Genomic DNA, 18,476 nt, shown 5'->3' with positions numbered 1-18,476 from the left:
CCAACTAGTTCTAGATCCTCAATCCATTAGCTCATTAATTCTAAGGCTGAATAAAATCTCTTCACATGATTTTTCTTGTAATGTGTTGATAATCTGAAAAGCTAATCTTTTTCTTTGTCGCTATTATTATGTTAGATTATAATCTACATTTATAGCCTTCATTTTTCATAGTTCACAGTAGCACTAACCTGCTTTAAGAATGAATCAAGGAAACAAGCATTATTAAATGCCTGATACTTATTATAGATATATACTTGTTATTACAGATATTATTTTATTATATTTTCACAACTACCCTGTGAAGAGATGCTAAAATATTATTTTTATTTTACAGCTGATAAACTGAGGTAGACAGAGATTAAGTGCTTTGCCCAAAGTCCCAGACTAGTGTGTCTAAGGTTGGATTTGAATTCAGGTCTTTGTTATTCCTGATTTACCACTGTATCCATTGTGTTTCCTAAGTGCCCCTAAGAAAGGCTTTAAAAAAAAAATATATATATATATATAATTTTTCTGGATGATAAACTGATTTCTAATAAAACCTTGATTGAATTATAAAATAACTTCACAGTTCACAGTTGGATGTCAACAAATATTTAATTAACTTCCTAGGCTGAAACAGATTTTATACTGTATTGCACACTAAAAGCAAATGACACCAGCATATATTTAACATAGCAGTAAGAAACTTGAGGACAGTATTTTAAAATATTTTCTTAAATTGTCATCTTTTTATGCATTCTTTTTAGCCCTAAATTTGATAAATGAACTTCAGTAATGGGGTTGTTGATTATCAAGTAAATTTGGAACATTGTCAGATATTTAGATTTAGTGCTATTTTGATTTGAAAAAGTTTTAAACACTAAAGCAGTGAGATGAGATTTTTAATTGATATTTTACTGTAAGGCAAAATTGTCATTGAAATTGAGAGTTAGAACTGGATTCCCATCCTGGCTCTGCTTCTAAATTGACTTTGTATTCTGAAACCAGTCATTCCCTGGAATCCTCAGTACCAATATATGTAAAAGTGTGAATGAGGTATGAGTCTAACCCTCAAGGCCCTTTTCAGTTCTAATGTCCTTTGATTGAAATTTCCTTGGAATTACTTGCTTCAGCCTGAGACAGTTACCTTCAGACAATAGATAGCTAGTTATAACCTTAAGGGAAGTCTGTTGTATTAGTACCTCCTACAAAAAAAAAATCGGGTTTGCAGAATTAGTGATGACGGGAGGCTTTGGATTGTACTGTGCCATTTCTAGAATTGGCTTAAGTTGGAATAGAAGGAAGGATATTCAGGAATGGATTTTAAAAAATAGAAAATTTCTATTTTTTTTTAATCGTTTTCTCACCATTAGACAAGTCAACAAACATTTATTAAGTGGATGTCATATGTTATTCATAAGCACCAGGGATACAAAGAAAGACAAAAAAAATCCTGCCCCTCAAGAAGTTAGCATTCTAAACGATGACAGCATGAAAACTTATGTGTATATAATATGTGCATGGTATAAAAGTTTTGTTTCATTTTTTAATACTTTATACCGTTGGAGAATTTGAGTTTTGCTTAAAAACTAGCAGATTGCAATTTAAAAGTTTTCATGCTTGTATCGTCAGCAGTAGAAATTTCAAGTTATGTTATAGAGACAAATAGGATAAAATTCTGATTTCTTTATAAAGACAAAATACTGTTGCTACTGTTGGGGTGAATGTGGGATGAAAGGAATTCCTAGTTCTGTAGTAATAATAATAGCTAATATTTATAAAATATTATATATAATATATATATATTATATAAATATATAAAATAAAAATATAAAAATAAATAGGAACTATGCTAAGCATTCGACAGTAATTATCGCATTTGACCTTCAAAACAATTATCTCCACTTTATAGATGAGGAAATTGAGTCAGTCAGAGGTTAAGCTCAAGATCACATAGCTAGTGTCTGGGACTAGATTTGAAGTAAAGCTATTCTTGACTTCAGACCCAGCATTCTATCCAGTGTGCCACTAGTTGTCCTATTAGCTTTTAAGAATTAATTTGTATTCATACGGAAGATACTCAGAGGAAGTATGGCTTGGTGGGTAGAGGCAGCCTGACTCTGTCACCAACACCTGGGTTCAGCTTATTCTAACACATTTTATTTTATGTATTTAAAATATTATTCTGAGAAAGGATCTTTGGACTTCACCAGATTGGCCAGACGAGTCTCTGACATAAACAGGTTTAAGAATCACTGCTCTAAGCTATGGATACATAATTATCACCACTATAAATAATACATTATTTTAAAATCTTTACTATCCCTTTCCTTAATGGAATTTTCCACATTCCTTCAGGAAATGGAGGAATGATAAGAAATATTGGGAAGTTGTTTCCCAAATATCTGTAGTTGCATCTACAGGCTATGTGACCCTGGACACACTCAATCTCACTTAATCTCAGTGCTCCAGGTTACTGTCTGAGATTTTAACTATCAGACAACCAATCTGCATTTGTCAAGAGGATTTCCTCAGTTAGCCATTCCCTGAAAATCTTAGGTATCTACAAGAACTAAATAGTCACTCAGTAAATATTTATCAAGCCTCTATTGTGTGCTGACATTAAAGAGAATCTAAACTAAATGCTATATTTTAAAGATTCTGATGCTTTTTGTGTAGTTCATGTGTGACAAAGAGTTTGTCCTTTTCAGAGTTGTTTTTATCTCTTCTTACTCTTTTTTGAAGGATTACAGTTAATGCTCTCTCCATCCCTCTTTGTATAACCCTTTCCCTGAGATTCATGTTGAGAGCATATGCAAGGTAACACACTTGGGCTTTTATTTTATTTTTAGTATCCACGGTGACCATGACTACTGAAGTTGGTTCCGAGTCCGAAGTGAACAAGCAGGCTGAGCAAATAGGATCAGACCCTGCACAGGAGAAACCTGATGAAGCAGCATCAGAAAGTCAGCCGAATGCATCTTCGGAACCTGAGGAAGAAAAAAGTCCAGTGTCCCCCACTGCCAGCAAAAGCCCCCGGAGTCAGAAGAAAGAAAAGGATCCCTCAGAGAGTCGGGGTATCTCTCGCTTCATACCTCCATGGCTTAAGAAACAGAAGTCTTACAACTTGGTAGAGGCTAAAGATGGAGTTGAAAAGAAGGAACCCACTGAGGCTGTGGTTGAAGAGCCCATAGTAGAAAAAGATGAATCCCTTCCAGAAGAGGGGAGGGTAGCCAAGGGTGATGCAGAAGAAATCCTTGAGAGAAAACGGCAGGATGTTAAAGTTGATGAGAAAGATGAGAAACATTCAGTCAGCAGTGCTGAGACACAGGTAAGTTTAAAAAGATGATTTGGAGCAAAAAAAGGGACAGTTGAGTGATGTGACTTTAGAAATCAAACATTCAGAATTCCTGTAGTCTGATCAAGAGCATCCATAACATTTTCGGAACTGGTCTCTACCTGGCGACCCTTAAGAACAGGCTTATGGGATATAGGAACCTTAGAAATATCCAGTTTAATTGATGTATTCTGCATATCAGGGCTTCTTAAACTTTTTCCAGTCATGACCTCTTTTTGCCCAAGAAATTTTCACATTTGGGCATATAATTAAATAAAATAGTAGAGACATAAATCAAACATTAACTGAAAATAAATCATAATTTTGCAACCCCTTACATTCAGTTATGTGACTCCATGTGGGTTGTGATCCACAGTTTAAAAAACTTGCTACATATGAAATTAACTAATATCTAGAGAAGGAACATAATTTAATGAGATTCACACAGCTAGAAACAAAAAGTTGAGGCTCTCAGCCTCAGTTTTTTCACCTGTGGAAATTAGGGAGATTGGTTGGATTAGAGGAAAAAAAAAAAAAAAAGGTTGCCCTGTCTTTAAAGTTCATTCTAGCTTTAACTCCTAATGTGATTTCATTGGTTAATTCCCAGGTTGTTCCTATTTTACTTGTACTACTCAGTGGTAAAGGAAAAAGGAAGCATGGTACAGAAGAAGGGGCACTTATTGGCTCTGAAATCAGGATCCCTAAGTTAAAATCGTAATTAACCTTGGGCAGTTCTTGCTTTTTTCATCCTAGACAATTAACTTAATTTTTTGGACCTTAATTTGCTTTTCTTTTTTCTGTAATGTGAGAAGGTTTGAATAGATGGCCTTTGAGTCTCCTTCTGGTACTAGATCTATAATACTTTGAAAATAAAATAAACCTAGAGAGTCCTATTCTTCTTTTGTCAATTTTTTGACAGTACTACTCAGAGATTTTGGCTATGTAAATTGAATATCTTTGTTGTGTTTTGAATTAAATTTTAATTAATAGTATATTTTGCATTGTAATGACTTTAAAACTTTATTCTTTAATACCAAAATTGTCAATGAAATTAGCTGATAGATAGCAAACAAAAGATGTTTGGGGAACAATTTCTCTTGTCACTTCCTACTTCCCAAAGAAGGTTGAACTCTACAATCTGGATTGGGATAATAAAGATTTTTAAAATAACATTATTTTCTGTGGTAGCAACTACTTATAGTTAGTTTAGAGCAATGGTTCTTTGTTTTTTGTCTTTTTTCTATATTTTCTTTTTTTCTCAATTATGTGTGAAACAATTTTGATTATTTTTTCCTAAAATTTTCCTAAAATTTCCTAAAATTCCTAAAATCCACCATTCTTTCCCTTTTTCCTCTGATCTCCTTCTTGAGAAGCCAACAACTTGATATAAATTAACATATACAATTATACAAAACATATTTCCATATTAGCCATGTTGTGAAAAAATACTGACCAAAACAGAAAGTTTTAAAAAGTATGCTTTGGTCTGCATTAGAACTCCATCAGTTCTATCTCTCTAGATGGATAGTATTCTTTATCATGATAATAATCAAAAGTATTGTTAGTATTGTTGAGACTAGCTAAGTCATTCACAGTTGATAATCGTGTAGTATTGCTATTACTTTGTACAATATTTTTCTGTTTCTGATCACTCCACTTTGCATCAGTTTTTATAAGTCTTCCCAGGTTTTCCTGAAACTATCTTGTAGAGCTGTGGCTCTCGACCTTATTTATGACATGGGCCCCTTTGGCAGTCTGGTAAAGCACAAGAACCTTTTTCAGGATAATATTTTTAAATGTCATAGTAAGGATTCATATAATATTGAAATCGAGTTATCAGGATATTAAAATGATTTTTAAAAAGTTCATATATCCAGAGTTAAGACCCCCTGGTTTAAAGATAATTAAATTCATCAGGATTGTTATATTTTAGGAGTTTTTTAGCCTTTGGTGTATAATAAGAACTTGTCATATTGTTTTCTTAACAGCCTGCTAAAGAAGATAGTAAAGAGATAGAAGTGGCAAAGGTTGAAGGAATCCAGGAAGATAAACAAGAAGGGGAAGCAGCCAAAAGGGAAACTAAGGAAGTTCAGACTGCTGATCTTAAGGTAGCTCAGAAGGCTTCCAAGAAGTTAAAAACGGTACCATGTAAAGTGATGCTCCTCGATGGCACAGAATACAGCTGTGACCTAGAGGTAAGGAAGCAAATGTGGTATAAAGAGACCTTTATGTGTACTATGAAAGCAGGCATATAGTATTCCAGTATTTGCTGGATGGCATAACAAATACAGTTTTGGTTGATTGCTCCTTTTTCCTTTTCTTTCTTTCTTTTTTCCCCCATACAAAGTCCTAATGAGCTGGTTTGGTACAAAGTCACATTCAGAGAGTCAGAGAGAGTGATAAGTTAGCATTTTCACCATGAACAATTAATCTTCTGAGCTTTAAGACATAGCTATAAGATTATCCTTCAAGGAGAAATTTCAGTGTTAGAGAGACTTTTTAAATTAATGCAGTTTGAAGCAGTGGAGCATCTTAATATCTAAGACTAAGTATTAGCCTAGAATGGCAGCGTGTTCATTTTATACTGTTCACCTAATGAAACTCCTATGCTTCCAGAACACAAAATATAGGATTGTAATTAGTTCCAATTAAAGCTACTTGTGGATTTAAATTTCTTTTTAGATAAAACAACCTCTTTTATTATTTGAAATTTGTTTTGCTTTATTTTTATTTAGGTTTTCTAACATATTTAAATATTTTTTCTAATTTGTTTGCCTTTTAAGGTAAGAGCAGAAATTAAGCTATTGGGAAGAAAGATGCGTGTGATTCGCTGTTTTGTGTTTTACTATTTGATCTGCATGAATTATATTTGGTTTCTTGGTATTTAAAACAAAAAATGTAAACTATATCTTAAATACTCCCACCATCTTCGTTTTGAGATTGCAGTAAACTAGTAAAAACTACTAATTAATTTTAATTCCATTTTTGGATTGGTGTAAGGATGAAAAGACAAAAATATTTGTAAAGTATTTTGCAAATCTTAAAATACTTATTAATGGAAGCTATTAGCTAGAAGGGAAGCTAGGTGGCTCAATAAATAGAGTGATGAGCCTAGAGTCAGCAAGAGCTGAGTCCAAATCTGGCCTCTTACACTAGCTGTATGACAATGGGCAAACCTCAACCCTTTTTGCCTCAGTTTCTTAATCTGTAAAATGAGCTAGGAAAAAAAATGGAAAACCATTTCAGCATCTTTGCCAAATAGGGTCACAAATAGTCATAAACAACTGAACAACAGCATAAGTAAATTTAGTATTGTTCTTGTTGAAGCAAACTATGAGTTTTAGCACTCTGTGACAATTACAGGGAAAAATTATTGGCTGCTTTCTTCAATAAAATGTTTTTATAATTTTGATACTTTTCACATAGTACTATGTTGGAATCCTTACTAACTGCTAACTAATTAGAGTTGATCTAATCTTACAAGAAGATGTTTTGGCCAGAACCTGAAACAAGGTACTAAGTAGAACTACCCATAATCCCTCTCTCTGGAAGGAGCATAAATAGGCCAATGGGCCAGTCGGAGAGGGCTCTAGAGAGGAAGACGCTACAAGTCGAGATTTCACTGGAATGACATGAAGACTGGAGCTGGCTGGAGGCTGAAGAAAGCAGAGGCAGAGGCTGAAGGACCAGACCTTTGGATTTAAAGACATTCGGAGAGAGCTCTTGGAACCAAGCAGAGAGATAGGCCTCTAAGCTAACCGGGCTATATTGGGATAATAAAAGATCTGAACTTTTATCACCTGGCTGCTTTTTGAGAAGAAAAAGATCACCACATTTTGGCGCCCGAACAGAGACCGATTCAGATCCATCTGAACTAGATCACAACATTTTGGTGCCCTGAACGTGGGACTAACAGACCCCTCAGTGGATTTCAGTGGAAAAGCTCCGATCCTGATTCAAGTGGAAAAGCCTCTGATCCTGATCCAGTGGAAAAGACTCATCAACCCAGAAATTAGGGTGAGTGCAACAAAGAAATTTTGTTAGAAGAGTTAAAGTAGAATTTCAGCTAAGATGGGACAGATATTTAGAAAACAGCCTGTTTCTGTTCAAGGAAAATGTTTAGAGAGCATTGTCAAAGTTATGGAAAGCCAAGGTTTAATTATAAGTTTACAGCAAATCACTGAACTTTTACAAATTGTAAAAGATATATGTCCTTGTTTCTCTCTTGATAAGGAATTAGATTTAAATGAATGGAAATTGGTTGGAGAGGATCTTTGTCAATTCTATGATAAAAATGGGCCTAACTCAATAATTAATACATATAATGTAATACAATTGGCTATAAGAAGTTATTTAAGTGATAGAATGATGAAAAGGAAAGTACAGGCGGAAGAAGTGCCAACTTTACTAGGTGAAAAGGAGGACGAATCAGATGAGAATGGAGTTAATTACAATTCTGAGTATGATACTTCACAGCAGGAGGAATTAGGTGATTCCACATTTCATGACCCTCCCCCCGCAATTAACCCTTCATGGGTGGAACAAGGGGGAGGGAGAGAGACAGAAACACAGTCAACTTCTCCTGTAAAGCAGAATTTGACAAGATTAGAAAAAGCATTAATTAAAGCAAAAAATGAAGGAGAAGATATATCTGATTTTATAAATGCATATCCTGTGATTGAAGAGCTCAACTCCTCAGGTCAAAAAGAGAGAAAATACACTCCTTTTAATTTGGGAAAAATTAAAGATTTGAAAAAGGGTTGCACTCTTTATGGGGCTACATCATCTTATGTGAAGATGTTACTGGATATTTTGTCTTATGAAATCTTAACCCCGAATGACTGGAAATCCATCGCTAAAACATGTCTTGAACCGGGACAAAATTTATTGTGGCTTTCAGAGTTTCACGAATTATGTAGGATTCAAGCCCAATGCAATAGGCAAACAGGAGCTATTGTACAAGTTGCTTTTGACCAACTAGCTGGTGAAGGTCAGTATGCAGAGAGCTCAGAACAGATTTATTATCCCATAACAGTGTATGAGCAAATTTCTAAGGCTGCAATAAAAGCTTGGAATTCTCTCCCTGGACAGAAAGATGGACAAGGTCCCAATGAACCTTTTGCAGATTTTGTGGGACATTTACAAACAGCTGTAATAAGAACCATTGGAGATAATGCAGCAACAGAAATAATGACTAGACATTTGGCTAAGGAAAATGCCAATGAGATTTGCAAGAGAATTATATGGGGGCTAGACAAAAATGCTCCTTTAGAAGAAATCATAAGATGCTGTGCCACAGTGGACATAAATGCTTATTATGCCCAGACTATGATGAACATGAAAAGACAAGGTCCTTCTTGGCAGAGGAATTCTAGAGAAACTCGTCGATGTTTTCACTGCGGAAAAGTTGGACATTTGAGAGCTCATTGTAGATATGGAGATAGAGTGAGAAGACAGGGTGAGAGAAAACCCAAAACCCCATGTCCAAAATGTAACGGAGGCTTTCATTGGGCCTCTAAATGTATATTGACCCAGAGGAATGAGAGGCAAGGCCCAGCTCCAAAGTATCAATCAAAGGACAGGTGGGGCATGATAGCAGCTGAGGTTACACCCAGAGAGACTTTAGAAATTCAGGACTCTGATGTCATCAACCAACAGAAAAGCAATCAGGATTACAGTTGGGAAGAATACAGGCTTTTTAAGACAATAAGACAATATCCAATGCAAACAACTCCAATGTAATTACCAGATGATGAGGAGAAATCCCAAACTTGGTAAATAGAAGAGAATTAAATAGGTTAATTGCTTGGGGAAGAGGATCTGCTTATATTTTCACAGGTGGAAAAGGCTAACAATGAGACTGTCAAAAGAACTTTAAAATCTTCAGCTTTCAGTTCCTGAAAAACCAGCAAGAATCACTGGATTCCCTGAGATGAAAAATTGTTGATGAGACCTTTTGCAGTACTTCAGAGCTTACAGGAATTATTAGATTCCTGGCACATGAACTAATGGACAATGGAATCCTATTGGACTGTTTCTAGGACTTATGGACATGTGTAAATTTTCAGGATGATTCATGTTATTTGTTACATTACTACTAGCCTGTGTTATATTGCTATGTGCTTATGTAAATTATGTATAATGCCTCCCATATTGATGGATTTATGTATACCATGTATATCTGTTACAAAGTTCTGGCCCATATTGATGGATTTATGTGTATCCCCTCAGAAACCCCCTATGTTTTAAAACAAAAGAAAGGGGGAGATGTTGGAATCCTTACTAACTGCTAACTAATTAGAGTTGATCTAATCTTACAAGAAGATGTTTTGGCCAGAACCTGAAACAAGGTACTAAGTAGAACTACCCATAATCCCTCTCTCTGGAAGGAGCATAAATAGGCCAATGGGCCAGTCGGAGAGGGCTCTAGAGAGGAAGACGCTACAAGTCGAGATTTCACTGGAATGACATGAAGACTGGAGCTGGCTGGAGGCTGAAGAAAGCAGAGGCAGAGGCTGAAGGACCAGACCTTTGGATTTAAAGACATTCGGAGAGAGCTCTTGGAACCAAGCAGAGAGATAGGCCTCTAAGCTAACCGGGCTATATTGGGATAATAAAAGATCTGAACTTTTATCACCTGGCTGCCTTTTGAGAAGAAAAAGATCACCACAGTACTAGGGAAAATTCAAGTAGTCTACCCATTTTCAAGTATTTGTAAAATCTGAGCTTTGTTCAGAAAAAAAGTCTAAACTTTTCCTTAGCCTGTCCTTCAAATGATGAAATTTAACTTGTCTTATACTCTTCTTAATTTTGATGAAATTTTTCCCCTGTTTTTAAACTCTTGCAAAAAGGTGCTTTATTTTCCTTCCTCCCTCCTTCCTTTTTTCCCTCCCTTCCCACCTCCTTTCCTCTCTCCCTCTCCCTTCCTTTCTTTCTCCCTCCCTCCCTTCCTTCCTTCTTTTCTCCCTCCCTTCCTTCATTTCTCCCATCCTCCCTCCCTTCCTCCTTTTCTTCCTCCCTTCTTCCCTTCCTTCTTTCCTTCCTTTCTCCCTCCCTCCCTCCCTCTCTCTCTATTCGTCCTTCCATTCCTTTCTTGCTTCCTTCCTTATTCCCTTCCTTTCTCTTTCCCTCACTCCTTTCTTCTTCTTTTTCTCTACCATTTAAAAATGTATAGCATTTAACAAATGTAAGGCTTCATGTTACTGCCAAGGATATGGTTAGAATGTCACACTTGAGTGAGCTTTGATATCCTTTACATTGAAAGATGAATACATTCACCTATTAAGTAGGAAGCAGTCATAGGGCAGAAGTGATCAAAAGTGGGAGCTGGGTTTGGAAGATGTAGAGGGTAATACAAGTCACATGTAGGAAAACCAGTGGGGTACAGAGAAATGAATATACCAATCTGTTGACTGTAGGGGTCAAGTTCAGATTCCAGGGTGTAAGACCAAATCATATATGATATCTGGTTTGTATTATCTGACTTACTAAGCCTGTGTCATTAGTGTTCATAGAGCCAAAATGTATAGGAAGTCATGGGGAGAATCTGAATATTAACCAAGTACATATGAACAGTATAGTACATGATTTGATCCTGAAACTGAGCCATTCTATTCCCTTCTATCTTTATTTGGCATCCTTTTAAAAATTAAACTTTTTTTCAATTAACAAAACCCTATTCTCTCTATTTTTCAACTCATATCATTGCACATTAAAAAGAAAACAAACATTTTGTAAGTAATATGCCTACTCAGGCAAAACAAATTCCTGTATTGGCCATGTCTTAAAAAAAGAGTTTCATTCTGCATCTGGAGTCTGTCATGCCCCCTCCCTCCCAGAAGATGGGTAGCAAGTAAGCATTCTTGAAATGGGCAGGTAAAAGCTGGCAGGAATGTTTTGTTCAAAGTGAGATCTCTGCAGATCCTTATAGCTGGTGTTTTTAGCACAGCTGGAGAGCAAAGTGCTCTGGAAAGTCTGCCCCGTTCTATCTGGCCTTGAAATCATAATTGTCTATATACTATTGTACTATTTTCAGACCATTCAAGAAAACAATAGGTGATGGGTAACTTTTTCTCTCTCTTCTGTTTGCTTAAACCTTTATTAAATGCCTCTTCTATCATTTTGTATTATGAATGTGTATGTGGGAGAGAAATACTGAAGCTTTTTCCTTTTCTTGTTTGCTTAACTCTTACCTTTTTGTATTTGTCTATCAGGAAGGTAAAAAAAAGGGATGTTTGAGATTCACTAAAAAAAATAGAACTTTAGTTGGCTGAAGAATCTCTAATCTCCCCAAATAAGATTGCTTTTGGAAAGTAATGCTTGACTTTTGTGACCTCATTTGGCTTGCTTTTTTTATAATTTTAATACACATATGAAATATTAATTATACATAACATACATATGTCAATATGATTATTTTCAGAATTTCTCAAAGTAAAGAGAGAACGTTCCAGATGTGGAGTGTTTTTCTGTACTTAAATACATCAAAAATATTTCTCCTTTCCTCGATTGATTCATAAGCATATTTTTTCTGTCATAGCTATTAGCTTCTTAATTTTATTTGACAGCAAAAATATATATAGATAGTAAGCATAAAGGGAAGAAAGTACCAAAATAATATCTTTATAATATGTGTGGATTGATCAGCCTTGGTGCAGAGCCAAGGCTGGTACAGAAAAAGATGTCATTGAAGTCACCATTGCTTTTATATAAAATGGAAAGTAGAATTTATATATTGGCAATTGCCTTGGACAATTACTTTCATAGCAAAATTTAACTTCAATATATTAGAATAGCGCTTATTGTTGAATTTGAAGATTGTAAAATTATATTATTTTAAAATCTTTTATTTCACCTCTTGTCTATTATCTTTTTTGAAAATGAAATCCATTAAAAATTGAACTTAACCATGATCAATGACCACAAGCATTTCCTAATGTCCTTAGCATCATCTATTAGTTGTCTATCAGATTTGTCATTTTCTGTTCATTTAATGCAGACTTTTAAAGTTATATAGTATATTGAGTGTGTCTGGAGTATAAGAACCTCAGACACTTAGTAGTAGTGTGACCATGGGCAAATCACCTAACCTTCTTTGCCTCATTTCCTCATCTATAAAATGAGCTGGAGAAGAAAATAGTATCTTTATCAAGAAAACCCTTTATGGGGTCATGAAGAGTGAGCTATAACTGAAACTACTGAAGAACAAACATAAAGTTCATTTGACAAGAAATGATGTCAGGTTGGTTTACTTTTCTAGAGATTTTTCTTTTAAGTACTAAACTTCTGCAGACTCTGTAGTAGTCTGATGGTTGCCTATTTGAATTCTAATAGATTTAAATAGATGTTATAGACTGGCACTGAGCAGATTAGTCTCTGATTATCTCAGGTTTGATGTTGAAACAGAATGAAGTGACAATGAGCCTATTTATTTAGTAAGAAAAGGCTAGTAAGCAAGGATCCTGTTGATTTAGTTGGGCATGAATAGGCATCCTGCCTCAAAGTTGCTCAAAGTGGTCTGTACATCAATCATTGAGGAGTCAGGAGAGCACCCAGTGACTATTTTTTTAGACTTTGATAACCAGGAAGCCACCTTTTAAAGGAAAAACTAGTCTGTCGCATGAGGCAGAACCTTAAGATATAACTATCTTAACATACAGCTTCCTCCATAACAGGGAACCAAGACTGAGAATCATTGGAGTACTTTATTTAGTGAAATTACTACTGAACTTGAGCCTCTGGGAAATTGAACAAAAAATTTTTTTTTTAATATTACTCGATTTTCATAATGAGATTTTCATCTCTTTACTATCGTTAATGAATTCAGATATCATTAGTAATACTGGTTTTTAGGAGTTTAACACTTGTTCCTTTGCTTTCTCAATATATAATTCCAGTTTTTGTTATACTTTTTGTATACAGTATTTGCTAAGCAGGGTGTGTGTGTGTGTGTGTGTGTGTGTGTGTGTGTGTGTACATTTAAGAAAATATAAGAGGGTTTGAGGCCAGAAGAGAATTGAATTAGATTTTACAAAGAACTGACTTACTTAGCACACATTTTCCAAATTGTTCCATGTTTTGTGTCATGTGAATAGGGATCCATATACAGTTTAATGTTAATGTTGTTTTTCTTTTTAAATGGTTAAAGGTGTATCTGTATCACTTTGGGAAAGTTTTTATTATGAAAAGATGTATGTCCCTCAAAAATTTCTGAACTTCATGTTATCTTGGAAAATATTTAGTTTCCATCAACTCATGGGGACTACCTTTGTTTTGTTTCTTTGGCATTATATTTAAGTCTCCAAAATATTTTGCTCAAATTAATGTGGGAAATGCAGCAATTTTATACTTAAATTTTTTGCCATTTTGAGGTGTATCTAAAAGAAGAATATGACATAATATTTGTCATCTAGGAGTTTATAATCTTGAAGGAGGAGGAACTTTAATCCACTAAAGTTCTGTTCCAATGCATCATTCTGGCATGATGGTAATCCCTCATCCTTCTATGGTTATCTCAAGAGAGAGGTTAGCTGTGAAAGTTGCAGTGATTTCAATTATGGATTGACTAACCTTCATCTAAGATCATCCTACTCAAGTTTGGGGAAACTCATCACCACAAGTGAGAAGTGAGTGCATTGAATTGAAGCATTTTTTTTTTTTTTTGAGTTACTCAAATCATGGAGGGATAGTAATCTGCATCAGTAAAGGAAGAGTACTTATATTGTTGAAATCATGCATTAATGAATGAAATTCATTATACTAAAGATTAGGAAATACAAATGGAAGGAGAATATATTTGTGAGAAGTGTTGAAGGAAAGAATATTTTGGTTTGGGAAGTCATAGGGTTTTGGTTCATGAAAGTATACAACAGATGTTTAACATGCTCTTTCCAGAAACATTGATTTGATGACTGTTCCCAGAGTAAAAGATGGAAAGAAAAGTATATATGTTATATGTGTAGTGGCTAGGGTAGGTGACTGAAAGAGATATGAAGCATGGCTTGATCTGAAACTGCCTACATATCTAGCTTTGTGAGTTATGCTTACTTACCTCACCAACCCTAATCAGGGCAGAGCAGGCCTAAGTTAGAAGCTCCAAAGACCTCCAGGGCATGATCTCTGGTGGTTCAAGTGGTTAGGGGATTTCCAGGTCCTGGAAGATGACAAGAAAATGACTGGGTGATAAGATAATAAGCATAATTAAGTGCCTACTATGTGCCAAGCACTGTGCTAAATGCTGGGTTGGATGCTTTATAGAATATGAAGCTGGATATGAATGTGAATCATGAATTTTTGAAAAATTAAAATACAATATATATGTATATGTGTATGTATTTGTGTGCATATGAAATAGAGAAACACAAAACAATGTACAATAGTGTTCATATTAAGCAGAAGAAATACCGTAAAATATGGTATAGAGTTGTGAAACTTTAGTTGGCTTATGGTTTTTTGGCATTCTGTCCCTTTTTTTTAGATGAATTTGTAATTAAATTAACAAATCTTTGTGAAAGGAAACAAAGATGCAGGTACTGCTAGAGGGGAAATGCTATAAAAGGAAAACAAATACGCAATCTGTTTGAAATCAGTCATACAAAGGACTTGTGAGACTAGTATGTACAGGAATGAAGTCATTGTTGACTGGAGTTTATTGGTTGAAGGCTTTATGGAAGAGTTAGCACTTTGAAAGATGGTAATTGGAGCTTGGTAGAGGTCATTCCAGGCAGAGGAACAGCATGAACAAAAGCTAGAATGAACTTATTTTTCTTACGAATGACTGCAGATACCTATCTGGAGCATGAGAGACTAACATGGGAGACAATTGGGTGAATAAAGCAGAAAGAGGTTTCCACTTCATTGGCAGAGTAATTTAAATTTAAAATGGATCTGAAAGTAAGTTTGAACCATTTTAATTTGAGTAGTCAGGGTAGCAAAATAATAGAAATCCTAAAACAGTCTTGTAAACTAAGAAAAGCAGAGACTACTGATACATTTATGGTGCAGGTACTTTCAAGTCCTATAATAAATCAAAACCATGATTTGAAGAATAAAGCACTTTTATTTAAGATAACAGTGTAGCAACATCTGGGGGATGTCCTATCAGCTGAATCATTCTTTTAGGAGAAGAGAAGGGAGAAGGTTATATGAGGTAGCAAGGCTTGGACATGTGACTCTTGTCAATTCAGACAAGGAAAACCACTTCATTTTGTCTGTTTTGCCTTTTTTGCCATGAATCCTAGTAGAAGGGGATAAGCTAGGTACTTTTAAAAGGTAAAATCTCTAGGTGGGGGAACTTAGAGGATGGTTCAGAGCAACCTTAATAAGAATAAATATCAAGATTTAGGAATGTAAAGACAATAAAATTGTGACATTATTAGTATCATTAAAAGAATGGCAAGTGATTAACAATTCTCTATCACTATATTAACAATTTCTGTCAATAGATTTGTTGTAGGAAGATATGCATATCAATTGCAATTCATTAATATCTGTGTTATGTTTCATATGAGCATTTTGAAATATCAATTTCTTACAGCAGCATTTATCTAACAGTACTCTGTATAGTGTAAATGACAGATTAATATAATATTTTTTTTTACACTTAAGATTTATCAGTATTCTAGTATAAATGACATTTTAACATAATACTAATTTTTTTATCCTTAAGATTTATAATTCTCCAAGATAGTATTGATCAGAATTTCTATACCCCTGTTATCTGGATCTTTGCATCTCCTTCGCCTCTCCTTAGTTTATCCTTTGGTTTCCAAGTTCTCCCCTCACATGAACCATCCTGTTTTGTTTTGTTTTGGTTTTTTATAGGTTATATTAGTTACATTGTTCCCTTTCCCTTGTACCTTTGCTTTTTCAGATCCATGCTTATCAATGCCTCTTGCAATTGTCTTATGTATAGCATTTCAGCTCAGGTACCTTTATAGATCTTGCTGATAAAAACCTTACAAATGATTTGAGTGTAGTATTAGTATGTACAGCACTCCAGATATGACACCAGAGTGAACATAAATTATATAGAGTTTAATAAGATATTGAATCGAAGGCTATTCTCTAAAAACCATAGAACTTGGCCATTGGAAGTGAGAATTATCAGAGCCTACAGTATACAATTCTATGCTAACAAAAGAAATAGGGCATTGTTGACAAAAAAACAAAAACAAAACCAAAACAAACAACTCACATTAACAGACTACCACATAGAGATCTTTTTTTTTTTTTTTTTTAAATAACTTTTATTGATAGAACTCATGCCAGGGTAATTTTTTACAGCATTATCCCTTGCACTCACTTCTGTTCTGATTTTTCCCCTCCCTGCCTCCACCCCCTCCCCCAGATGGCAAGCAGTCCTTTACATGTTGAATAGGTTACAGTATATCCTAGATACAATATATGTGTGCAGAACCGAACAGTTTTCTTGTTGCACAGGGAGAATTGGATTCAGAAGGTATAAATAACCTGGGAAGAAAAACAAAAATGCAAGCAGTTTACATTCATTTCCCAGTGTTCTTTCTTTGGGTGTAGCTGCTTCTGTCCATCCTTGATCAATTGAAACTGAATTAGCTTTCTTTATCGAAGAGATCCACTTCCATCAGAATACATCCTCAAACAGTATCATTGTTTTTTTATTTTTATTTTTATTTTTATTTTTATTTTTATTTAATAATTACTTTATATTGACAGAATCCATGCCAGGGTAATTTTTTTTTTTTAACAACATTATCCTTTGCACTCGTTTCTGTTCCAATTTTTTCCCCTCCCTCCCTCCACCCCCTCCCCTAGATGGCAAGCAGTCCTTTATATGTTGGATATGTTGCAGTATATCCTAGATACAATATATGTTTGCAGAACCGAACAGTTCTCTTGTTGCATAGGGAGAATTGGATTCAGAAGGTATAAATAACCCGGGAAGAAAAACAAAAATGCAGATAGTTCACATTCGTTTCCTAGTGTTCTTTCTTTGGGTGTAGCTGCTTTTATCCGTCATTTATCAATTGAAACTCAGGTCTCTTTGTCAAAGAAATCCACTTCCATCAAAATATGTCCTCATACAATATCGTTGTCGAAGTGTATAATGATCTCCTGGTTCTGCTCATTTCACTTAGCATCAGTTCATGTAAGTCTCGCCAGTCCTCTCTGTATTCATCCTGCTGGTCATTTCTTACAGAACAATAATATTCCATAACATTCATATACCACAATTTACCCAGCCATTCTCCAATTGATGGGCATCCATTCATTTTCCAGTTTCTAGCCACTACAAATAGGGCTGCTACAAACATTTTGGCACATACAGGTCCCTTTCCCTTCTTTAGTATTTCTTTGGGATATAAGCCCAATAGAAACACTGCTGGATCAAAGGGTATGCACAGTTTGATAATTTTTTGGGCATAATTCCAGATTGCTCTCCAGAATGGTTGGATTCGTTCACAACTCCACCAACAATGCATTAGTGTCCCAGTTTTCCCGCATCCCCTCCAACATTCATCCTTATTTTTTCCTGTCATCTTAGCCAATCTGACAGGTGTGTAGTGGTATCTCAGAGTTGTCTTAATTTGCATTTCTCAAACAGTATCATTGTTGAGGTATATAATGATCTCCTGATTCTGCTCATTTCACTTAGCATCAGTTCATGTAAGTCTCGTCAGTCCTCTCTGTATTCATCTTTCTGGTCATTCCTTACAGAACAATAATATTCCATAACGTTCATATACCACAATTTACTCAACCATTCTCCAATTGATGGGCATTCATTCATTTTCCAGCTTCTAGCCACTACAAACAGGGCTGCCACAAACATTTTGGCACATACAGGTCCCTTTCCCTTCTTTAGTATCTCTTTGGGGTATAAGCCCAGTAGAAACACTGCTGGATCAAAGGGTATGCACAGTTTGATAACTTTTTGAGCATATTTCCAAATTGCTCTCCAGAATGGCTGGATGCCACGTAGAGATCTTAAATAACTGTAAAGAACTGTTTATGAAAAATATTCTGGTCAGATGGATTTTTAAAGAAAAATTAATGCCTATATTATACATACTAGTCTCAAAAATTGGGAAAACATCTTACCACACTTTTATGAAGCAAAAATATATTCTTAATATCTAATTCTTAATAGTATCTATTAATATCTGTTCTAACAGTA

The 18,476-nt window shown here is 35.0% G+C and overlaps 1 protein-coding gene across 15 annotated transcripts in view; it reads left to right on the top strand.

The window, feature by feature from the left end:
* EPB41L2 (erythrocyte membrane protein band 4.1 like 2) overlaps window positions 1-18,476 on the top strand; it is a 292,918-nt gene that overhangs the window by 115,776 nt on the left and 158,666 nt on the right. For all 15 annotated transcript variants that reach the window (XM_051997728.1, XM_051997742.1, XM_051997740.1 and 12 more), the window contains 2 exons: window positions 2,835-3,313; window positions 5,308-5,514. In XM_051997728.1, the coding sequence (XP_051853688.1) occupies window positions 2,849-3,313; window positions 5,308-5,514 (672 nt within the window). In that variant the 5' untranslated portion in view covers window positions 2,835-2,848. The remainder of the gene's footprint in view (window positions 1-2,834; window positions 3,314-5,307; window positions 5,515-18,476) is intronic.

This window comes from Antechinus flavipes, chromosome 4 (assembly GCF_016432865.1).
Source record: "Antechinus flavipes isolate AdamAnt ecotype Samford, QLD, Australia chromosome 4, AdamAnt_v2, whole genome shotgun sequence".
NCBI lineage: Eukaryota > Metazoa > Chordata > Mammalia > Dasyuromorphia > Dasyuridae > Antechinus > Antechinus flavipes.
This window is presented reverse-complemented; position numbering and strand designations above follow the sequence as displayed.